Here is a 24,139-nt window from a genome sequence, read left to right as displayed (position 1 = left end):
CTCAGTATTTGATGTATGAAAGGACTTCAACCCGAAAAACTAAAACCATTTTGTGACAGACATTTACTAGACTCAAACTGCTCATACCAACCATGCAATTATATGGGCGATAAATTGATAGAGAAAGGTAAGTAAAGTTTCAGAAAACAGATAAAAAGGGTAAAGGAGAGTGTGGGAGAAAGGATATAAGGGCAGAGGCTGGGGTGGGAGCAATTCGGTGTATGGGATAGTGGAACTCCCAATTAAGTGAAAAAGAAATCCCCCAAAAGAAGTTCTGAATAAATAACAACAAAAAACAAGGTAACTGTACCTGTTTACAGGGCAGCGAGAAAATGGGAAATGTGCAATTCTGACACACACATTTTTGAAGTAGCGGAAAAAAATGCTATGTTTAATAATTCTCATTGAAATGATACTTAGCGTAGGTAGTGTCCGTGCCAAGTGTTGGCACTTCTAAGTTACACATGTAAGGTACAATGTACAGCTGCATGTGCGTGCGGGCAACACTGTACCGTGCACAAGTTTTCTTCCATTTTCACAGATTTTCAGGCAGCTATTGTAGTGTAGTTCGACAACTTAAAGTAACACCTCAGTGTTGTATTTTAGATATCAATTGACAATGAGTTCTTTAAAAATGAAGACCCCTTCCATACAAGTCATATTCTTTGTACAGGACGTAGTCTTTAAGAACTGGAGGGAGTGGTAGTTTCTCCATGCATATAGGTCTCTGAAGACGCCTCGCACCCATGAGCCTACGGATCTTCAGTCGGCACAAATGCTGCAATGAGCGGGGGTTCTCTACAAAAAAGAAATCTGAGTCAAAACACTGATCTTCTATACATGTACATTTGTCAGATTGTGGTTAGTTTCATTTCAATATGTTTGTGAGTGATCTTATGGAAACTGAACAGAGGTCTTTAGCCGTCATGGCCAATGAGAGAAGGTTTCGAATACCCTGGGGCGGATATGCGGCTGAGAATGAGTTACTTAGCAAACTCCTCATTCTCAAGCTATCCATCCAACTGTTTATTTACCCTTTCCCAATGGATCTAACAAAAATGAGGACATTTGAAATGCAACATAAAAATCACAAAAATTATAACATGTAATACAAAAAATGTGTAACTGGTGTTAGAGTCATAGAACGGAATGCCTGAGTTCTGGTAGTATGTATATATGGTATTAAAGGACCATAATACGGATGTATGTGATTTCTCAGAAAATATTTTACCTAATGGAGATTTGACTGAATCTATTTCACCAAAAAACGAAATTAACTTTTTACTTTTTCAACTTTTTTTATAATGCAGGGGGAGACCCTCTGAAGCCCCCCTCACCCCTCCCTACCCTTAACCCACAACCTACCTATTATGCACTATACATATACCACTTTACCTACCATTTTTCGGTGAAATAAATTCAGAGAAATCTCATTAGGTAAAATTGTATTCGGTGAAATGTAGGTATACGCCATAATTCACCATTGCGCCTTATAAATGCAACTTGCCTTCCTATCTCTTTATCTCTCTACCGATCTACATCTCTATCTCTGTATCTGTGAATCTTTCTGTGAATCTTTCTAGCTAGCAATGTATCTAGCTATCCATCTAGCTATCCATCTAGCTATCTGTCAATAGCCTGAACGTTGCAATTGGCGCTCACAATAAAGTATCAACATAAGAAATCTAATGTGTGACAGAAAAACCTATTTAGAAACAAAAATGTCTTAAGTCTAGTAAAAAGCCCACGATAACCCCAGAGGCATGCTAATGACTTCGTTTTATGTAAGCTTTAAGGGTGTGTACAGTACCCTAATGATGTAATGCCGTGCCACAATTTCCAATGTGTTTAAGTGAAAGTGGAGTAGGAATCTCTGGAAGCGGGAGCATAGTCTCACCCTCAAGAACATCTTTCGTGGCATCTTGTCAATTCATAGGAACGCTGCCTACATATGGAGAAGTTACACATTATATTTGGCTATAGATTTCATAACAAATGTCAACTTTTGTAACTACTGGGTATGACTTAAACGGCTGGATTGAGTTAATGCAAGACTCGCTGTCTCGGATAGACATAGGATTTCATGCATGCGGACAGCTAATAGCTACAGCTAATAGCTTATCTGCAAACATGCCCAGAGAACTTCATACTAATTACCAACCCCTATTCAATTGTGGTGCATTGCTTCTCATAGTATTTACAATGAAATGATAACGTCGGATACGCTTACACAAGTAATTTTGGATGATATCAGTCAACACAAGAATCCTGGCCTGCTTGCAAGGACATACATTATTATATGTTGAATTCCACATTCAATGTCGATTACATTGATGTTTTTTATAAAGATGTACTGATTTCATCAACCTTAGAGGTTATCATAACTGAACAGAATGGCTTGCAACTGTTCCAAGTTAGCTGAGGCAATACTTTGCATTTGGGGAAGAATCTGCCAGGACTAACGCAGCTGCTTCGGCATCTGTGGAACACACTATTCCCAGCCAATCTGGACCACCTGGATTTGGCAAGAGAAACCCCTGCCACAGCGGTCACTGCATGTGTGAGGGAATCATCATTTGGGCTCCACCATGCACAATGCCTGGGAAAGAAAGCTGGGCATTGGTGAACTGTCCTTAGGGGCTCCCACAAAAGGGAGGTTTATGAAGGTAAGGCGGCGTGCGTGGTCAGGAGTGCTTGTAAAACGGTGTATTTCCAGTAACAGGATTGTTACTTCATGTTTTTACCCCATCATACCTTGTTTACCCTACTTCCTCAGGTTCTACGTTAACATTGCATAAGTTTTCATTTTTCTTCTTTTTTAAATGCAGGACAGACCCCACGCACCCTCTTCCCCACATCCCACCACCTTTTTTTATACCCTTACCCAACCCCCATTTATTTCTTTAAAAAAAGGTGCAGATATCTTGCACAAATTCTGCCTTAAAAATTCGTAATTTTCGGCTTCAGTATTTTTGTCTTTTTGGGGTGGGGGCTGAGGAGGAATACCCTCCCTTACATGGGCTGTACGCACACTCACACACGCAGACTTACCACCCTTTGTGAATACACATGCATGTGTGTGTGAACTAGGCATATTTTGGAATATTCTAGATTTTAAAAGACTACCAGTCAGCAAACCCATTTCTGCAAATGAGTTCTTGGAATGAACATGAGCTAAACAGCATTGTTAAAAGGAAGGAAGTATTAATACATTGGGAGGAACAGAGGGTTGGTGTGGCTTATCTACAGCAGGCTCACCTGGCGGATGGTGAAGCAATAACATTGAAACGGATGGGTGGGAAACACAACACACAATTCCTATTTGTTTTCCGTAAAATACATGCATATGCTTCACTTGAAACCTCTTCATTTCGTTGTAATGTATACATTTCTGGAACCGGAAGGGAGGGTAGTGGTGGTAAAAATTATTGGTGACGTGTTCACATACTTATTGGCTTCTACTTTGCTGCTAACTTCGAGGATACAGCTTTCTTCCACACGCTGTCACAAAAAGTAGCTGACTTTCAATATAAACATATGTTTGGGTGGGGCTGTTAATATCTGACTGGTCCTATACTGGACCGGAATATGTTGGGGTGGGAATTAGACATTCAATATCAAGGCAAGCCCTTAAAAAATGGTTTAAATGATGTATTTATTTGTTTATTTATCTATTGTGCATTTGTAAGGCGCCTATACAGCAAGAAATTGTGTTTCAAAGTGCCCCTGTGCATGTATAGAGAATGGTAAACCAGAAGGGAACCCTTTTTTATTCCATTGCAAACAAAAGGTTCTGCCTAATAGGCTGCATTTTACTACATACATGCTCTCTAGGTTCTGCCAAATCGGCCATGAGAGGTCCCATACGTTTGTCTGCCCATGGCTTATTGCCAAAGACTCCCTAGGCATTAGAGCTGCCAGTATTCCAGACTTCCCTTCAGGAGATCTCCTGTCCATTAAATGGTCACCAACGCACACCACCACCATTAATCTATATGTGATCTATCGACCACCTGGTCCCCTCCTATCATTTGGAGATGGCATTCTTCATCTCCTCTCAGCTGAAACCAAACCTAATACTAGAACTCTCCTCCCAGGTGATATGAATTTAGGGCTTAATGGCAGTGCCGACAACAAAGCTATCATGCTAGCCAACGACCTTGAAGCCCTAGGCTTTATGCAACGTGTCACCAATACAACTCACAATAAAGGCCGAACTTTAGACTGGCTTGCGGACTTAAATTGCAACATCTCCATCCTATCCAAAAAGCCTGGCCCCTGGTCAGATCACAATATCATCACCTTTAACATACCTGTCGACAACTTGACCCAAGCCGCAGCCAAGTCTGCACCTCACCTTAACCAGAAACAACAGAAGCATTGCTCCTGACAGTATCCTTCGATTATTGAAGGCCCTCACAGACTTCCAAACCTTCCAAAATACCCTTCCAAGCTAGTAGACATATACAACCACTCCTTACTGCATGCCATTGATACAGTGGCTTCACTAGGGGGGAAACAAAGCAAACCCATCGACCACCTTAACTCTTGGTTCACCCCTGACCTCAAGACTATTCGCTTGAACGGCTGGCAAAATCAACTGCAGGAACAAACCCTCAGAATCCAACAAAAATCACTTCTCCATCTTTTCCAAAAAATATAAACAAGCCATTCTTCTTGCAAAGAATACCACCTACAATGAAAGAATCTGCAAAACCAATTCTAGCACCCGAGAACTTTCAACATAATCCGCAAACTCGAGTCCTCAGTCACCCCACCCCGACAACTGCCCCACAGACAGCACCTGGTGTACAAACATACAAAACGCCTTAGTGGGCAAAATAGCCTCCCTCCAAGTAAAGATCTCACTAAAGGAAAACACTGTGCCACCTCCCCCTGCCCTCCCATACCCCAAACACCCCCTCAATGACATTCCTCTGTTTGGCCTTCAAGCTAGTCTCAGTTACTGAGGTAACCAAAATCATTAAAGGACATAAAGCTTCCAAATGCCAAGGTGACGTCTGCCTGCCCATGGTCATAAAAGATTGTACGGATGCATTCGCTTCTTTCATAAACTCGCTCATTAACTCCTCGTTTGCCTCTAGCTCAGTACCAACTAATTAAAAAAAAAATGCATGGGTTTTACCCCTACTAAAAAACAACCCTCGACCCCAACACACCAAGCAACTACTGCCCGATTACCACTGTACTGTTCCTTCTCAAAATCCTGGCTAGAGCAGCCTACCTTCAAATGCAGAACCACCTGGAAATTAACAACCTCCTAGGCCTACGCCAGTCCAGGTTCAGGCCTGGTTTTGGCACTGAAACCGCACCCCTTGACCTAAAGATCCAAATGAATGAACTCAAGGATGCCGGCAAGATTGCTATACTTCTATTACTAGACCTCTCTGCCACCTTCGATTTGGTGAATCACTAAACCCTTTGCCAACGCCTAACATCAGCAGCCAACTTCTCAGATAAGGCCACAGCCTTAATATGCTCCTTCCTCTCTAACAGGTCCATGAGACTATTCTCCCCCCTTGAATCAGCCACCCCTGCCCCAGTTACATGCGGCGTACCTCAAGGTTCCTATGTTTCACCCGATTTATACAATATCTTCACTAAACCCCTCTCCTACCTCGACACCCAGGGTGTCATCTACATAAACTACGCTGACGATACACAGATCCTCCTACTGATCTCACTGACTCCAACTCATTGGGATCGATCTACCACACCATACAGCCCTGGATGGCCCATCACTCACTCTGCCTCAACAACGACAAGACAGAGCTGCTCTTGGTCGGATCACAACCCTAACTTAACAAACTAAGACCAGCCTACAATTCATTCACCATCGACAGCATCCCCATACCCATCTCTCATGAAGTCCAAACCCTAGGACTCTCTCTGGAGTCCAACCTGTCCCTAACCAGACAAGTCAACGTAATATCCTCATCAGCAGCCTACACCACGAAACCTATTAATGCTTCCAGGCTTTTCCTCTCCACGGAAAGATGCACCTCCATCACTAGAGCTCTTGTATGCTCCAGGCTTGACTATTGCAACTCTCTATTCGCTGGCACCAGCACCCGGACCATCAACAAACTACAGATCATCCAAAACAATGCCCTGCGAGCTACACAGAATATCCACAAAGTATATCACATCTCCGCTGCGAGAACAAGTGTGCACTGGCTGCCTTTCGTGAACGCATACTCTTCAAAACACTGATCAACACCCACAAATGTCTCTCAAACGCCGCCCACAAATAACTATCATGCAAAATCGACAAAATACAATCCAACAGACCAACCCGCTCCACAATTTGAACTGACCCATCATCCCTAAGTGTTAATTGAAGCAAGCTGGAGGTGTCAGCTACCCTTTCATCACATCTCAAAACTGTAACGCCCTGCACCCAGCCCTAAGAGTGGAAAAATCATACTTGGCCTTCAACAAACAATTGAAAACCTGTCTTTTCAACCAGGACCTCAAATAACTTTTTTTTGCTTTTGCATCCATGTGCCCAAGCGACATTGTTAACCTTATCCTTACCTTGTCCCAATCTACTTTGTTCTCATGACTATACTGTAACCAGTGCCTTGATGCACCTCAGGCTTAGTGTGCTTTCTAAATACTAAAATAAATAAATAAATATCCAGCGGGCCTGGGGAATCGGGGGAGGGGTCATTACCTTATAAGCCACCCACTGGCTGCACTTGTGAGTTAACTGCACTCCCCCCTTCCACTCCCCCCTGGCACTTCTCCCCTTACCTCTTCCCCGCACTTGCGTGATCTGAATGACACAAGGCCCAGTAAGATCGTTATTTTGTCCTCCCTTGTTTCCCCCTCCTTGTTTTATCACGCCTAGAAACTCGTGTCTACAGGTGCGTTATAAATGCCACATCGTATCATATCATATCATTCCCATGGGGACTGTCCCTGACCATCAGCAAGCCTACTGCAGGAAAGGGGCAATAAGAAATAAAGCCAGGGCATACAGGCTAGGAGCAGGGGAAGAGCTATGGAAGAGTGAAGCACACACAACTAGATCGAAATAAACACTTAGGGCCCGATTCACAGAGTGTTTTCCAATGGGATTGTGCCATAATGTAACACTTTCAGTGAATCAGGCCCATAATATTTGGTGAGCAAGACTGCGAATGGGTGATGACTCTAGAGCTCAGACTTCTCTGTAGGGATCCTAAAGGTCCAAGCAACCCACCAACTCCCCCCCCCCCGCCCAAATCTCCGGGAGGGGCCGATTCTCACGTATTTCATGTCACATATGGGACTGTCTCCAGCTTGGCTAATTTTCCCAATACGGCTATCCAGTCCTTAACTCAGAGCCATTTTTTTCTGTGCTTTGGGAAGAATGTTATGCTCAGTGGTCGAAGTGTACAAGAAGTAGTGGAACTATATGTTCCTTGCTGATCTGTCCCCGCTCCCCCAAGACTCCATTGCCACGCCCCCTCCTATGCACAATCCAAACCCCCAAAGAAACGCACCTGCTGATTAAGGGAAGGTTCACTGCATTGCACTCAAGTGCAAGTTTGCACGGTTCAACTTCTTCCTACACTTTTATTTTAGAACTGAACCATTCCGGAATGGTTTCTTTTCAATATCAAATTATAGGAACAGTAAAACCTTTTTTTTAAAGTAGAGGAGAACTGCTCCCAACCGCTCCATCCCACTCCGACCACTGGTTTTGCTATTTTCTAGGCGCGTCTTTATCCTGGATGGGGTTAATCGAGGACAACAGCACAGAAAACAAATCTGTGTCCTCTGTCAGTACAAGATGCATATGGATTTATATGTATTTTTGATGGTTGATAACCCAATTCTTCCAGAAAGCACATGTTTTCACTGCATCCACGGCCATGATATTAAAGGTGTTCATTGGAACTAACATACCATAATATACTGTTATAAATTAGTTTTTTTTATATGAACTTGTTTTCCATGGTTTTTTTGTTATGGTAAAAAAAAATATGTACATAAAGCACACTTTTGTTTTTAAAGAAATTGTATTTAAATGTTGTTTGTAATTGTCTATCTTTTTCTGAACAAAGAGCAATGCTTTTAATATCTTGGTAGCTGGGAGTTGTTAGAAGGGTTGAAGATGGATTCCCTTGTGTGATGCTTTCTCTATTTTCATGGTGGATTCTACTGCACTCCTCCTGCTTGTGAGCCTCAGGAACAACTAGGGTCTGGCACGCAGACGGGGAACAAGTGCTGACGACCCGCCCCCGACCCCCCACACAACCCCCCACCCCCGCTTCTTCTTTTCACAGCTGCCGTCAGCGCACGTTTCAGAGAAAGTGACAGCAAAACAGCAGGTCTCAAAAGAGCCACGATCACAGAGGCCTGGAAGAATGTGGAGGCCTCCAGGGCCCCCCCCCTAATATGCAGCTGGAGACAGTGGTAGGGGCAGGGTGCAACCACTTAGAGCTCATTTGGCAGCAACAGGAAAACTGTTGAAAGGTGAGAAGGAAGATGTGGAGGCAATGAAGGGGTGGTTTTAGGGGTATACAGTTTTTTCATCACCAGTATATTTTTCAATTGGTTTTGCTGAACACGTTTCAACAAAAAAACTCATCGAAACATATAGGGGTGGGGTGGGTAAGTCTATATAAGGGATGGGGGTGGGGAATAGGCACTAAATAATAGGGGAGGGGTTGGCGTGGGGGTGGGAGGGCGGGAGCCTCCCAAATATAAAAAATAATTTGATGGGTTTTTTCCCCAACAAAAATTTGGGCACAAAACTCATCGAAAAAAATAACAGGAGGAAACAATATAGAACTGGTTTTAGATGTTGGTCTTGCAAAGCAGCAGGACTCTTCCTTCAGAGGGGGCAGGAGCTTGGGCAAGCTGCCTGAGATAAACCTCCAAAGAATATATGCAAACATGCTTCTCATGTAGTAAGAGGGGAGGCAGAAATTACACAACTTCATGAATGTCTGATAACAATAGAATATGCAAAACAAACAGCATGGAACCTGATAAAATCAGAGATTTGAGGAAAGAATGTAACAACAGCTTGCAGAGTCAACCCTAACTATTTCCAGCTTTGGGCTGCAAACAGTTATAAATTCCTAAGGTGAAGATGAGCTGAAGTGTCTGAGAGGAATGCTAGCTAAGGGGGGGAGGGTAGGTCACTATGCCACAGAAATGTTTCTGCAGAAGGATTTCCCACCACTATTTTTTTTAAACAACATAAGGACATGGTCATTGGGTTTCCCTCGTGCAATGGGACGTGTTGATAAGTGACCCCTCATGAACCATAAAGGGGGCTGGGGAACGGGAAAGGATATAGTGCTACAAACGATAATGTTGTCTCTGGTATGCACACATACATTGCATAACAGAGTCAATAGCAGTGATACAAAGGTCAAGTCACCAAAATGACTAGGGTAATGATATGGTAGCGGCACACCAAGCAGAACGAACATTGGCCAGGTCACTGCCTTCTTATGTCAGTGCTACCCCATATGATAGGTCACTGCCTTCATATGAAAAATATAGACTCGCATGCTAGGCATAGTCAATATATTAATGGTAAGCCTTCCATTCTAGCCACAAATGCCTCAATACTGAGTCTTAAACTGAGTCTTATGTCAGTTAAAGCCTCAAATAATCCCTGATATAGTCATCATGTTTAGGAACAGCCTGGCACTGTCTCCTACATAGAGTGAAAGGAGGAGGAGCAATGGCGCAACAGCTCTAGAGGAAAGGGAATCCTCTCAGGGTATCTCTTCTTCTGGTGTAGTTACGCCACTCCAAGCGACATCGGGGAAAAATGAGTAAGTATAGTGACTCTGTGTGTGTGTGTGTGTGTGTGTGTGTGTGTCTGTCTCTATGTCATCATGACCCACAAATCAGTAACTTTGGAAGAAAGGACACCCTTGATGGGATCAGTCACTATAGCTGTGCTAATTTTCTGGAACGCTTTGCACTACACTTTATCAGAGGAACTCTATAGCATGGTACATCCCAGCATTTCTGCCCCCTACGCAGGATCACACTAGGCTAAGCACAAGCACTTCCAACCAATCACTGCTGAGCATCAAAGAAAAGGGAACATAATAAGACACAGGTGTCCTTGGGCTTCCTCACCCACTGGTTTATGTTGGCAAGCCGCAGGCACCTGTTGTTCAACCGCAGTACTCTTCGAAACCCCAAGCAGGCCCAGTCAAGATCCCTTATCCAGGTTGGAAGGACATGGCGTACATCTCCATGGGACCCAAACCTCACCAACCAGTTTCCATCACTTTCAGGTTTTACGTCCTATCCACTGTATTCAGTGTTCTAGTAGAATATCACTAAATCATGTGCATTCAGGGCCTCCCCCCACCTGCATTGTGTAAATACTTCACTCCTACAGGGCAACCAAAACCTGCTCTGCGCCAGACATATATACATATATATATATACTATAAATATACTTACTGTACGTGCAACCCTTTTAGTTTTCGGCCTTCTAACATAGACATTTCGCCAATAGTCTGTACCCAATTTACCTCTAGCAAATGCAGACAACAGATGCCTTCCAAGACTCTGATATAATTTCACAATTAGATGGCTCCTTGTCATTCAATCACAGTAAAAGCCCCTGCACTAACTTCCTCTAGCCCTGGCCACAAATACATTGTGAAGGGGAAAGTGACACAGACATACTTTTAAGAAGATAGGCGTTTGGTGGACACACCATTGTACACTTGCCTGGTTTACCCATAACAGATTTGGAACCTGTGTTCAAGCTTGGTGAACCCCTCATCAACTGGGTGAACCTATAAATCAAGTGGGCACTGTAGTGTCTTGTACACTGTGCTTCCGTGTGACTATTCCTGACGAATGTGAGTGCGTCAGTGGAATGTTGAGTGTGTTGTGTGTAGTGAGAATGTCGAGGAGTTCGAGCAAGGCGGTTGGAGAGGTGGATGCCAGAGGGAGCGCTGGGCCATTAGTCGATAAATAACAAAGCTTTCTTTCACTTACTGCTGGCTCCCGTGTCAATAAGCACGTGATGAAGCTGGTGACATTGATGAATATGAATGGGCGTTGATGCAATTAGACAAATATTATGCCCCTGTGGAGATTAATGTCGCCATCAATAGGTAACATTTTTACACGAGATCTCAGAAAGAGGATGAGACAGGGGGAGAGTATTTTTCTGCAGTCAAGAAGATAGCTCACACATGTCGATTTGGTGCAAGCATCACGCTAGATGAGTTGGTTAGAGATCAGATCATCATTCACACTAAAGACCCCTAGTTCAAGATCGATTGTGGATGGTGGGCAATCCCTCACTCTCTGAGGTTGTGGCGATAGCAACAAAAGTTGAACACACCCACCTGTGTGCTAGAGGGATAAAAAAAATAATAAGATGGAAGTCCTACAAGCACAAGATGGGAATCAGAGCCAAGCGGAGACAGAGTCTGGAGATCAATCACTTGTGAGTGTGGTAAGAAGCAAGAAAGACAGATGAAGCAAATGAAAAACATTTGAAGCCAAGAGATCAAGATCGTAGATAAAGTAAGAAAGGTATGAGGAGAACAGAGTTAATAAATGAGGGCAGAGATAAGGATAGATGCTTCAGGTGTGGCAAAGTAGGACATTATGCCTATTCGAAAAACTGTCCGGCTAGTAACCAGACATGTGCAATTTATAAAATGAGGGGACATTTTGCTGTGGTCTGTAGAAACAAAAAAAAGGTATAATTGGTGCAAGAGTATTTGGATTCAGAAGAGGAGCATATAGTAGTAGTACGTAAACCAGGGAAAGGAGTATTAAAATGTCCACGATGTGACATAGTGATTGAAAATTGTGAGTTATCGGTTATGGTGGATAGTTGCTCTCCATACACCATAATTACTGCTGGAACATGGGAAAGACAGAAGCACCAAGGATTGAGAGCAAGAGTTCATCCTCCCGCAATCAAGAAGAATCCAGGAAGATTTAAAGGATCAAGAATTCACATCACAGGTCGGATGAAGAGTATAGTACAATTCAAAGGTCGTCAGGCGGAAATCAAAGTTTACATAGTAAAGAAAGGAGTAAATGTTCTTTGCTACAGAGATCAGGCTGCGCTGAGGATAAGATTGGATCCTTGTGAGGATAAGCCTGTTTTATTAGTGAAGAGCAGCAGCCTAAGTACAGAGAAGGGTTGTAACAGAAATTATGGTGATGTAATTCCTCATGAGTTGGGGCTGTTAAAGAACTGTGCTCATAAGATTGTTTTGAAACCAGGAGCGGTTCCAGTTGCACATACAAAAGTGAGGCTAATTCCTTTCACCTTGGTGGGAAGTGTGGAGCAAGAATTGAAAAGATTTGAGAATGAAGGGTTAATTGAGAAGATTGAACCGTTCAAATGGGTGAGCCCCATCGTTGTCACAGTTAATAAAAATGGAAAATTGAGAATCTGCGTAGATCTCAGGGACTTGAAAAAGAATATTTTGGTGCACAGATATCTGCTGCCCATAATGTTGGAGATGTTGAACTACATTGAGGGGGCAGACCTGTTCACTATGCTGGATTTATCAAATGCGCACCATCAAGTCAACCTCACAGAAGATTGCAGAAGCCTGACAGCTTTCATCACACCTTTCGGAATGTACTGCTGCAAAAGAATGTCGTTTGGACTGGCATCTGCTTCCACAGTGTTTCAGAGGGCTATGACCCAAGTGCTGAAGGGTCTAAAGGGGACTTTAGTCTACCAAGATGAAAGTGGAGAAAAGTAAATGCAGTTTTAAACAGCATGAAGTGTAATATTTGGGCCATTCACTTAGTGGCGATGGTTATAAGCCCAAGGCTGATGCCATGAGAGCCATCAAGAGTGCACCGGATCCCAAGAATAAGGAGAAGCCCAGGTCATTTTTAGGACTGTGTGAATTTTATAAGTTTGTGAAGGATTTTGCTAGCTTGACAGAGCCTATGAGGAGATTACTCAAGAAGGAGATTACATTTGAATGGGATGTAGAGTGTAAGAGATCAGCTGTATGTATAAAGAACAGTTTTGGGTGAGTCTATGAATCTTGGAGGATTTGTGATTGGAAACAAAACTAAGTTGACAATGGATGCAAGTGGTATCAGACTGGGGCAATTTGATCACAGGTGATGAAGGGCTGATGTGAAAGAATCATTTATCATATACCAGGGCAATAACTGTGGTAGAGTGTAGATGCTCAGTAATTGAGAGGGAGCATTTGGCTTGTGTGTGGGCAATACAGTATTTTAGGAAGTATGTGTGGGGAAATATGTTTACAGTCTGTACTGATCATAAGCCTCTCATTGAGGTCCTGTCGGTGCGGGGTATGTGTAAGGCAATGCCCAGACTTGCGAGGTTGAGCTTGAGGTTACAGGATTACCATTTTGAGGTCAAGAAAGTGTGAGGAAATAGGAATAAGGTGGCTGATTTCCTTTCAAGGTTTCCCCTGAAGTTGGAGGGAAAGGGGCTAGTTGATGAAGTCGAGGTTGCTGATGCATTTCTGGATGTGATCCCAAGAAAGAAGTGGATTCGGGAGTTGCAGAGTGATGTGGGGAATATACAGTAAGAGGCTCGCCCAATAAAGGTTTGTTGGATGAGGGATGTCTCCAGTTATGCAAAGTTAGGGATGAGAGTTCCATTGAAGATGATTTATTGGTGAGGGGGGACAAGTTAATACCACCCCAGAAACTTAGAGAAGGATTGAGAGGGTGCATCAGGGACACCCAGGTTCAACATGCACCAAGCGGAATGTGCAGTCTTAAAATTGGTGGCCTGGTGAAGATCTTAAAGTTGAAAGGTTTTTGAGATGTTGTTGGCCTTTTTAATACTCGTACAAGAGTTGTAGAGTCATTAAATTTGAACCAGTGACTATGCACGTGACCAGAGGAACCATGGAAACAGATCGGAATTGACATTGTGGGCCCATATAGTAATCTGGGTAGGGAGAATAGATTTATGATTGAGATGATGGATTATTCTTCCAAATGGCTTGAGATTAAAATAGTACATAATGTAGGAATGCCTGATGTCATAACATTTCTGGAGCATGTGTTCAGAAGAGAGGGTTACCCAAAAAACATCATTAGTGATAACGGTGTGCAGTTCAGGAGTAATTAGATGGCAAAGTATGCCAGGTCTGAGTTTCACGGCTAATTATCACCCACAAATGAGTGGGTTAGTCGAAAGATGTAATAGGGTGATTGTTGAGGATGTAGAGCAAGCTGTCAGGACCAACATGTTAGTAGAAAGGGCGATTGAAGAAAAGTTGTGGGCTAGTAGGACGTCGGTTCAAACTGACTTAGGGAAATACCTATTTGTGTTAATGAGAGGCAGAGAGCCAAATGCTGTGTTAAATCCTGTGTGGGTGAATGAAAGGAAGGCAAAAAGTCAACACAATGGTGATGTAAGGAAAGATTTGATTAATCGTCCTGTGCGGGGACGTGTGGTGCCTGGTGATTTGGTCAGGATAAAGAAAGGAGGATTGGTGAGGAAGGGAGAATTGAAGTATTCCAAGTCTGTAAGAGTCAAGGAGGTCTTCCACAAAGCTTTCAGGATGCAGGATGGGTCGATTTGAAATATGGATCGTGTGAGTAGATGGAGATGGGAAGGTGCAAGTGGTGAGAGTTTTGGTGACGTGGAGCGGAATGGTAGTTGGTTGTTTGATATAGATGCGTTGGAGGAAAGCAGGATGGTGGAAGGATCTATTATGTAAGGGACTCATGGCAGCAACAATAAAGACAGACACAAGTGATCACTGTTCAAGGGTGTTTATTAAACTGTATATGCAGGTTGGAAAAATGCCTAATCTAAACCTAAATCTAAGATGGGAGCAAGCTATGACCATCAAATAATAATAAGGCAGTCCTAGTGGCGTCTTGTCAAATAAAAAGGCCTATACTAAAAAACCTATTGCCAACCTTACAACTAAATGCAAAAAGGAGTGTGGATAGGGTTTCACAAGAAAGAAAGAAGTGTTCACAAATGAGGAGTCAGGATGTTGTAGCTGGGGGTCCCCCTTCCCCACGTTTTGAGCATGGGACAAGGCGGGAATCCTGAGCACCGCACACTCTCAAGCTTTCCCAGCACAAGACAACAGTTCAGTTTTCAGCTATCGGGACCTTCAGTGGTTAAGTCACTTTTCTATAAAAAGTCTCTTGCCTCCGAGGACCTGATGTGTTCAAAGTACAACAAAAGGTTCCTTTCCATATCTATGCTGAGTGATGACACTTCACCACTGGATCCCCCTCTTCCGGGTTCAGATCCACAAAAAGTTCCCAGCAATATCAGGACCTTCGGTGGTTAGATCTCTTGCTTCCGAGGGCCTGGTATGTTCAAAATTATAAACAAAAGTTCCTTTCTGATTGTACTTGGGTGATGATTTTTCACCCTTGGGTCCCCCTCTTCCGTGGTCAGCCCCTCTCGAATATCAGCCTCCCTCCATCGGGTTCACTCTGGCTTGTATTCGAAAGATTTCTCTATTGTATTCACTTGTCGATGGGGTGCTGGCTTTTCACCCCTGGGTCCCCCTCTTCCGGGCTCAGTCCCTTCTCGAAGATCTGCCTCCCTCTGTCTGGTTCACTACGGCTCTCATTCATACACTTTTTCTTTTTGCATTAACAAATCTTTGGGTGACGGCTTCTCACCCTTGAATCCCCCTCTTCTGGGCTCAGACCCTTCTTGAATGTTAATCTCCCTCTGTCCGGTTCACTATGGCTTGGTTTGCAAAACAATTTCACCTTTCGCCTTCACAAATCTTAATGTCTTTTTAAACAGTTCACTGTGGACATCCCCCTGTCAGGTTCACTCTTGTCAACACACTGTTCATTGGGACTTCAGACTTTACCGCTTTCCATCGGCATCCCTCTGTTGGGTTCACTCTTGCCAACTTTTACCAATCACACAGTTGTTTCTCTTTTCTCACTATGCATGATGAATCTCCCTTAGCTTTTCAATTATGGGCAGGTAAAAGACTTTCAACTGTACAGGGGGTTTTGCTAGACCCCTGTATGGCCCTTTTGCCCTGGTCCTTCCGGCTCGCCTAGGGCTTTCTGGTATTGGTAGTTTCAACAAACGTGGGATCAACCAGAGTCTCTCGAATGAGCATCCACGTGGTGCCGGACCCCTCTGCATGTGGCTTTCCCTTAATGTTAACAGTTATTTGAACTTTACTTAATTTGCTATTTGTGACTTTGGTTCAACACAGTTTGGTTTCTTATCGACACTCCCCTCGACTCACTGACTGTGATGAATCGGTTGGCTTTTCTTGTCTCTGGAGTCAAGGTTGGTACAACAGCTGCAAGCGTCTCTCCCTTTTCTGATTATCAGTGTAGGCGTGCTACGTGTACCGTTGACATCTTCTGCAACACACGCTGGTTTTTGATCGCGGTCTTACGATTCCTTCCACAGAGGATTTGCAGGTCTGGGTCTGAAAGGGCAAGGTCACTTCTCTCCTTGACACCCTTTCGGTTCTCTGTGCCTTTCTCCTACTCTTGAACTGCCATGCTTGGATAGCTGTCCCATTGTGCAGTCCACCTTGCATGTAGTGTGCTCTCGTCTTCTGCCTTTTATCCCTGTGGAGAAGAGAAAGGGCTGTCAGGTATGTGTGATTCTTGTCAATTTCCTGACTTTGCTTGACCCTTGAGTTTTAACATGTCAGGTAAACAGCTCTGGTGTTAGTCTGTTGTTTTTCGTGGTGTGCGGAAGTGTTTGTGTCGGAGAAGGGGGGAGGTTAGAGTGTCTGATTATCCTACGTGGTAGGATGGAGAAAAGGTGTTACAAATAAAAAGGGGGATAATGCTCATCCATCAACATCCCACTTCCACTTCCCGAAGACCCCTCATCCAGGTGATCCTCCCTCACTAGCCCACCCCCAGAAACTGGATCCAATAGTGATGGCCGTGTCCTGGCCACCTGGATGCAAATCCCTGGGGACTAGAAAGTGAGATACCTTCAGGTTTCTCACAATTACCAATTCGAGAGAAGAGGAAGGGGGAAATACTACAAGATAAGGCAATTCTACAAGTCAAGGGGTTGTTTCCGGAGGAAGAAACAGGAAACCTCTGGTCTGGTCAAAAGACTATTTCATGAGATGACATTCAAGAGCTGGTTCCCTATAATGATTGAGAACAATCTCACAAGAACAAATGTCCTGTGTTGTATTCTGGTTTATCGTCATACGTTTTATTATTAATTTGTTTTTAGGTTGGAGGGAGGGGGTGTGTAGTGTCTTGTACACTATGCTTCCGTGTGAGTATTCCTGACCAATGTGAATGTGTCAGTGTTGAATGTTGGGTGTGTGGTGCATAGTGAGAATGTTGAGGATTTCGAGCAAAGCGGCTAGAGAGGTAGATGCCGGAGGGAGAGCAGGGCTGTTGGTCAATAAATAAGTGAACACTACTGGCACCATCTGTTCCAACAAGGTTGTTTTGTTGTGTACAGTTGACACTACTGAGCATACTGTATTTCGTAATTTATTTGTTATTTTGTAACCACTGATTATTTCTTTTTGTTTGTATATGTTGATATTTACTGTTATTTCATGTTTACATGGGATACAGAATATTGTATATTCCTTACTTAGTACATTGCTCTATTTCTAGTGCTGTAGTAAAACTGAAATTTGCGCAAAAATGGTCATGAACAACCAATGTGCACTTTTTATCTGTGTAATATTTAAAGGTGGCCACCATAAATAGGTGATTGGAAAAAGAGTCAAGCAAGCCAATTATGGGCTTGCCATCATGTGGGCTGAGGCGGTGTTACTTCTCCTCTTTTCACACTTCAGAAGTAGGCCTCAGCATACTTCATTGCAGCCATAAAATCACTAACATGTTCAAAAGGCATCAGAGGTGGCTCACACTAACTCGGGGGTCTGCAATCTTTGGCTCTCCAGATGTTTTGTACTACAACTCCCAATGGTGCCCCATTTCATTTGTTACATGCATGTTTAGTCTTCGATTGTTCGGGCCCTTCAGGGACTTGTTTCCCTTTTCTGTAATTCCAGGCCAGATGCAAATATATTGTTGTGAGACATTCTGAAGAATATACTTAGTGTTTTCTAGGATGGTTGGAAAGGCATTCCATACACAAGAACAATGTTGCCCCTCCCCCACAGAAGCAGCTTGTTCATCGTTCACTTAGAGCTACCATCGGCTCCCTACCCATTCACACTAGACTGCATGCTGTGGCCTACGGTTTTTAGCCAATCAGGACCATCAAGTGTACACTGCAATGCTTCACTGAAATGCCTTCCTGGGGATTGTGAATGAACACCCTCAAGCTGAACTCTTGCCATAGCATGACAGCACTTCAAACAGAACAAAGTAAGAATGTGCATGATAGAACTTCGGCTGAAGCGGCAGTTGTCATTGTGGTGCTTAGGACCGAGGGAGGGATTGCCAACTGCTCCATTGCTCAAGCTTATTATTATATTATTTGGCAAGATCCAATCTTCAGCTAGTTCTACAAGAAGAAGATGACCATCCCACGTAAAACGCTTGTCTTTGTTGATAGAGCAGCGTTGGCAGGTGATGTGCCTGTCATGAAACAGAAGATAGCTCAGCAGGTGAATGCAAATGTGCCCGCCCAACGCCAAGATAATCTGAGCAACTTCATTGCAGAACAGGGTCCTCTTTGGCTGCCTGTGTAAATTACTGCACTTAACTGTACTGTACAGCATGTCATGTTACCCTCTCTTTCTTTGATGCACAGTAAACTATTATATTTTGCATTTCTTTTTTGTCATGAACAGGGTTTGATGTAGTATGTGGTTACAGTACTATCTGTAATGTGCTTCCGATTATAGCCCATTACAACCCTTGCCATTATGAGTGTCTCATTCATTTTATATTGATTCTGTTTGGGGGTATAGTATTACCTGCTGTGTTCTTCCTATTTGGCACGGCCCATGACATCAACATTCTGTGTCTTCTTTCCATTTAGCACCACCACCTGTGTTGACCATACTAGTGCTGAGGGATCTATGTCATTATTGCGACGGCCAAAAATGCGGACTTTTTTTAACCCTTTATACCACATATACATACGGGGGGGGACCCCCGCAGCCCCCCGTATTAATATATTCTATACCCCCCACATATAAATGTGGTGTAAGGGGGGGGGGAGGGGTGAAAACGCAACCTTTCGGCCGTCGCCATTGTCAGGGCGACATTTTGGTACGATTCTGTGCTGAGCATCCTTACGGGGGAGCAATTCTCAGCAGAGAACACCATGAAGTGGGAGGAAGGTCAGAGGCTAGACCAACCTACATGGAGATGGAAGGAGCGCAGCCAACAGATGACACCATCATGTGGATGAAGGAGCAGGGGTCACAACTTGCATACGATTTTGATGATGAGGGTGAGGATGTTCAGGAAAGTCCTCCATATGAAGAAGGACTTTCAGGTGGCCACAGGAAAGCCTGGCACCTGCAATCCTGTCCACATCCACTGTGTTCTTGAATGCAGAGGATTTTCCCAGAACTCTGCAGCCAGGAGTGACATCTATGCCACCACGTAGCAATATGGGCCTGGTAAGGTGGACAACACAAAAATAGCATTGGGGGACTGGATGCACAGCTCAAGCTATAACAGTGGGCACTGTTCCTGATGCGTATGCATCATTGCAGAGGCCATCATCATTAGGTGCACCTTCAAAAGGCATGTACAACCCTCTCGGGACTGCCACCCCTCCATACCTTTACCAATCTTTCCAGCTCCCTCCATCTTAACAGAACCCTGTCCACCCAACCTGACTGGTGCTCCCATGAAACCTACCTCATTGGAGGCGTCACTGGTGACAGCTTCACCCACAGCACCACAACCCTGTATACTTGACATTGACACCCCAGTAAACTCCATCCCTCCTTGCAAACTCTTTACTCAGTTGTTCCCTATGGTTGCATAGATCCCCCATTCCAACCACATTGCATTGTTCCAAGTAAAATGAGCACTGTTGCCCGGTTGCCTGGCTACCCATTGTGAGCCATAGCCCTGGAGGATGAGCACATCTGCCTGCATTCCCTGCGTGAGATGGTGCGCATTCTGTTCAAACATGTGATCACATTTGAACAGATCTAGAATAGTACTAAACTTTACATTTTGATGGGTCGGACTACAAGGCATCCCTGCCTCTTAACCTGTGAACCACTATCATGTCCTTTGGCCACTTATGATTTATGGGGATCAAACCCAGCACAATAAGGACAAAATAAAGGGAACCTTGCAAATTCCCTCCTCGATGCTGGGCCAGATTTGTGTCCCTGTTATCCTGCTTCCCCTTCACTCCTTCAATCAGGAATGTGTCTCTCACACCCACATTGGGCCAACACACAACTCTTCTTAATACACCACGAGCCCCATACCGTGAACTGGAAGTAATTTCTACATGTATTACTTTATTTATTTATACATTTCTGTTGAATTAATATCTACAAAAAAAATGTTTATTTATATTTCAATTAACCTGAGTGGTGGGTGGGGCATACCTGCACTAAATGAGAAAAGGTCAGCCTATTGACATCAGCAAACTTTTCTAAAAACCAGGGGCACAGGGCATTACTATTGTATGTTGTCATACGCATACCCATGGAAGTTGGTGCAAGAAGGGTCTGCAACCTGTGGCTGGCAAAATGTTTCAGACCACAATTCCCACCAGCCCCCCAGTGAACATCCTAGAGATGATGGGAGTTGTAGTAAAAAACCTTTGGCAGTTTCAGAAACTGGGCATTGCTTATCGGAAGGTGCGTAGTGGTGGGGCAGATGGAAAATATAAAGGGGTCACCATGTCACTTGATATCACAGAAAATGGGCAATCATCAGGGGCACAATACATGTCTATGGTATGCAGGCATGTACATACGGAGGGAAGAAGTTGGAGGAAACAGAGTCAGTATCACGGGGCTTGTGAGATGTTTTAGACTCCAATCTCATTAGATCCCCCGCCCCCACTGAATATCCCAGGTGAACTGTCAGTAGTGGAAACTAAACATTTGACTAACAGTTGCAGAATAAGGACATCACTTCTCTGAATTCATGCTGCTCGGGAGCAGATGGGAAAATAAAAAGGTCACATCAGTTGATATTACTAAACATGACTGAACATCAGGGTTTCTTTACATTGTTATGCTATTTTATTGGGATTATACCACACACTGTTGCCATCAGCAGGATGTGCAGGCAATCTAGGGGACCAGAAAGAGAAGGGGTGGGTTTGGTTAGTAGGGGAAGCTTTACTGTTGTGTTGACCAGAAACACAGGGACTCCTGAGTGCTGGTCAGTATCTATATGTTCTGTTAAAGGAGCAAGGAGGCATTTGTGTCTAAAAAAGAGACCAAATGTGCCCATTATGTTAAGGTGCTTTGGCCGGGACTCTGGTATGAAAGTTGGTTGTAGAGGTGAAGTGTCCTGGTGATTGAAGTCTGTTGATAGGGATGTTAAAAAGCTGCATGTGAGTGACTTAGTTGGTCTGCGTTGTGGGGTGCATTGCCTTGCTTTACTTTCTTTTCACCTAAATGACCAGAAGTTATACACTGCAACCAAAGACAGCCCTGTTTCACTGTTATTTCACATGAGGGGCAAGAATTTCAACATTACAAAGAAAAACAGCTTTTGTTTTCCCTTGCACATGAACGGCAGCACTTTAAACCCTGCAAACGAAAAACGGCTTGGCATTAATTTTGTTCACGTCAAATTAAAGAACCATCTACCCCCCATTATCAATGGACCAACAGCAAATTCTTTGTAAGTAGAATATACCCCAGGCCTAAATTGCATAAGTTCTTCATTTTAGTAGCATTGCATCCAAAATTTCCCCCATTGAAAACCCCATTGAAAACCCCAAATTGCCAGTGTTATTCAGTCACCTTCTCACAGAAGAATCCATTGGTAGCATGTTTATGTTAGCATCTCTCTTTTGAAAACCTCTCAGTGTCTGTGTAAATCCTTAGCATATATATTTTTTTAAGTAAATCAATTAAAATTTCCCTATTTAAAATTCAAGGTGTAACATTAATTGCGATTCGAAACCAACCATCTTGCCCCTGGTGCTGTATTTAATTATTATAGTAATAAAAGTGTTGCCTCATAAGAATTAGTCTCCTTGTAACTGAAAACCGAATTTGTCCATGTATTGTGTGCATTACCCAACAAATTCCTAGTTGCATCTGTCCTATTAAAACCCAAACCATTGTGGCATTGTGAGCAATCCCTTTTGCCTAGAAGTCTGCCTGTATGTGCCTCCGTCCTTGTCATTGAAACCCGATTTTCCTATTGTGAGCTAAACCCCTTCCCTGATCTGCCTGTCAATGCAAACCCACGGTAAATGAATTTCCATTTGCCACTGTATTTTCCTTTTGCATTTGCTTTCTCCCAAAACCAATTTTCCCATTTCATTTCTATTTTGCCCTGGTGTGCTGAATAGTATTCTCTAAACTTTCCCTATCTCCTAAGTGTAAGCAATCCGAATTTCCTTCTATTCTGTCCCCTAGCAGTTGTGAGTAAGAATCAAATCCCATTCTGCCATTTTGCTCCAAAAATAGGTTTTCACTTTCTTTGCTGGCTTCCCATGTGGGGGTGGTGGGCTTTACCCCAAATCCGATTTTCTCTCTCGATTCCTACTCCTTGCCACTGCCTTGCATTCAAAGGAATCTAGTTTAATTGATGTTTGGGGGTGAGTTTTACAGGGGGAGTGCTAACACTGTGGCACTATCACTTTCAACCTGATGGTGTTTTCCTGTTTTGTCATTAAAAGAAAAGCGAGGGTAACAGTCTATTTCAACCTGAAGGTATTTTCCTGTTTTGCCATTAAAGCAAAGACAAGTGTAACAGCCCATTTCCATTTGGTCTCTCTAGATAGGATATTGCATTTGTTTTGCCACAATTGTGGTGGCTGCTGTATATTGATTATTTTTCTTTTTTTCATTACATAATAAATTAATAAATATCTTATTGATACACACCGGCCTGGTTCCTAGTCCATTGTGACACAGGGTTTTGGTGGAGGTTGGGTGCGAGACGGGTTGGAGGCCTACTCAAAAAAAGAATCAGTGGTTTATTAAAAATAAAAAGCACTTTATTGTATGCCACATTCGTTGTCGGGGAAGGAGTCTGTTACGCTTATCTGTTAATATTTAATTTAGTCAGCAGAAATGTCAACTTGAATTCAGGTCCAAACCGAATACAATCGTACTTAGTACTAACCTGGGCAGTCAGCAGGGTCCAGAGGAGACAATACCGCAGAAAAGAAAGGTCTCCCGGAGAATCCTGCCCCCTCCTCACCAACGAGTAATACTCGGTGAAAGAAGGGGCACAACTCACAGGGAAAACCCTCCGGGGAAGAAAAACCCTGAGTATAAGCAGAGGAAAGAAGTGGTCTGTTGGTCACTCCCTTGGTTATGTCTCCCCGGAGTCTGGATAGTTTGAAGATGGTGAGAGCTGTCCTAAAGTAAGAGACAGGAGAGGTAAGTACTCAGTGGAGGGAGGAAGGGAGGAAGTGAAGTACTGTTAGTTAGAAGGGAAGGAAGGAAAACATGTACTACCAGGACTGAGGCGGATGGCCTATTCAATTAGAGTGGAGCTTATTTTCAGAGTAAAGTGTTCTGTACACTTCCCAGCAGTAGCAGGGGAAACTGCAGTAAGAAGCGATGAAGGAGCGGAATGGTCTGGTTGAAAACTAGTGAGTAGGAAAGGTGAAGCGCTGTGTAGGAGAGTAGCGACGCATTTGCTTGACTTCCTGGTTTCCATATATGGAGTCACGTGACAACGTCTGGGCATATCCAGTAGGCGTACATCGGCAGCACCGTTGCTCGTAGTACAGCTAACAGTGCCGTTGGCCATGTTAGGTACGGGAGGTGACCCCGGTTTCCCAGGATGCAACCGGAAGAATTTCCAGACCAGACAAGGAACATGAACTCCTGAAGCCAGCTCCCATGTCTTCTCGGCGGGGGAGTACCCCTTCCAATCAACAAGGTACTGTAAGCGACCCCAGTAATACCTTGAATCACAAATGCCAGCCACCTCATACTCAGGTCCGGTATCGGTCATTACCGGTGGGGGACGTGTTTTGGGGGTGCATTGAAAACGATCTTTAACGGACATCTTGATTTGTGAAAGGTGAAAGACTGGATGGATACGAGACCAAGAGGACAGCAATTCC

The 24,139-nt window shown here is 43.7% G+C and overlaps 1 protein-coding gene across 2 annotated transcripts in view; it reads right to left on the bottom strand.

Annotated features, from left to right (window-relative positions):
• Window positions 1-361: 361 nt before the first annotated feature.
• ASB15 (ankyrin repeat and SOCS box containing 15) overlaps window positions 362-24,139 on the bottom strand; it is a 465,607-nt gene continuing 441,829 nt past the window's right edge. Inside the window, exon 10 of one of the 2 annotated variants that reach the window (XM_069629105.1) lies at window positions 362-798. In XM_069629105.1, coding sequence (XP_069485206.1) covers window positions 629-798 — 170 coding nt within the window. In that variant the 3' untranslated portion in view covers window positions 362-628. The remainder of the gene's footprint in view (window positions 799-24,139) is intronic. The other variant, XM_069629106.1, reaches the window with a different exon arrangement.

This window comes from Ambystoma mexicanum, chromosome 12 (genome assembly GCF_040938575.1).
Source record: "Ambystoma mexicanum isolate Mex_15411 chromosome 12, UKY_AmexF1_1, whole genome shotgun sequence".
NCBI classification, from domain to species: domain Eukaryota; kingdom Metazoa; phylum Chordata; class Amphibia; order Caudata; family Ambystomatidae; genus Ambystoma; species Ambystoma mexicanum.
This window is presented reverse-complemented; position numbering and strand designations above follow the sequence as displayed.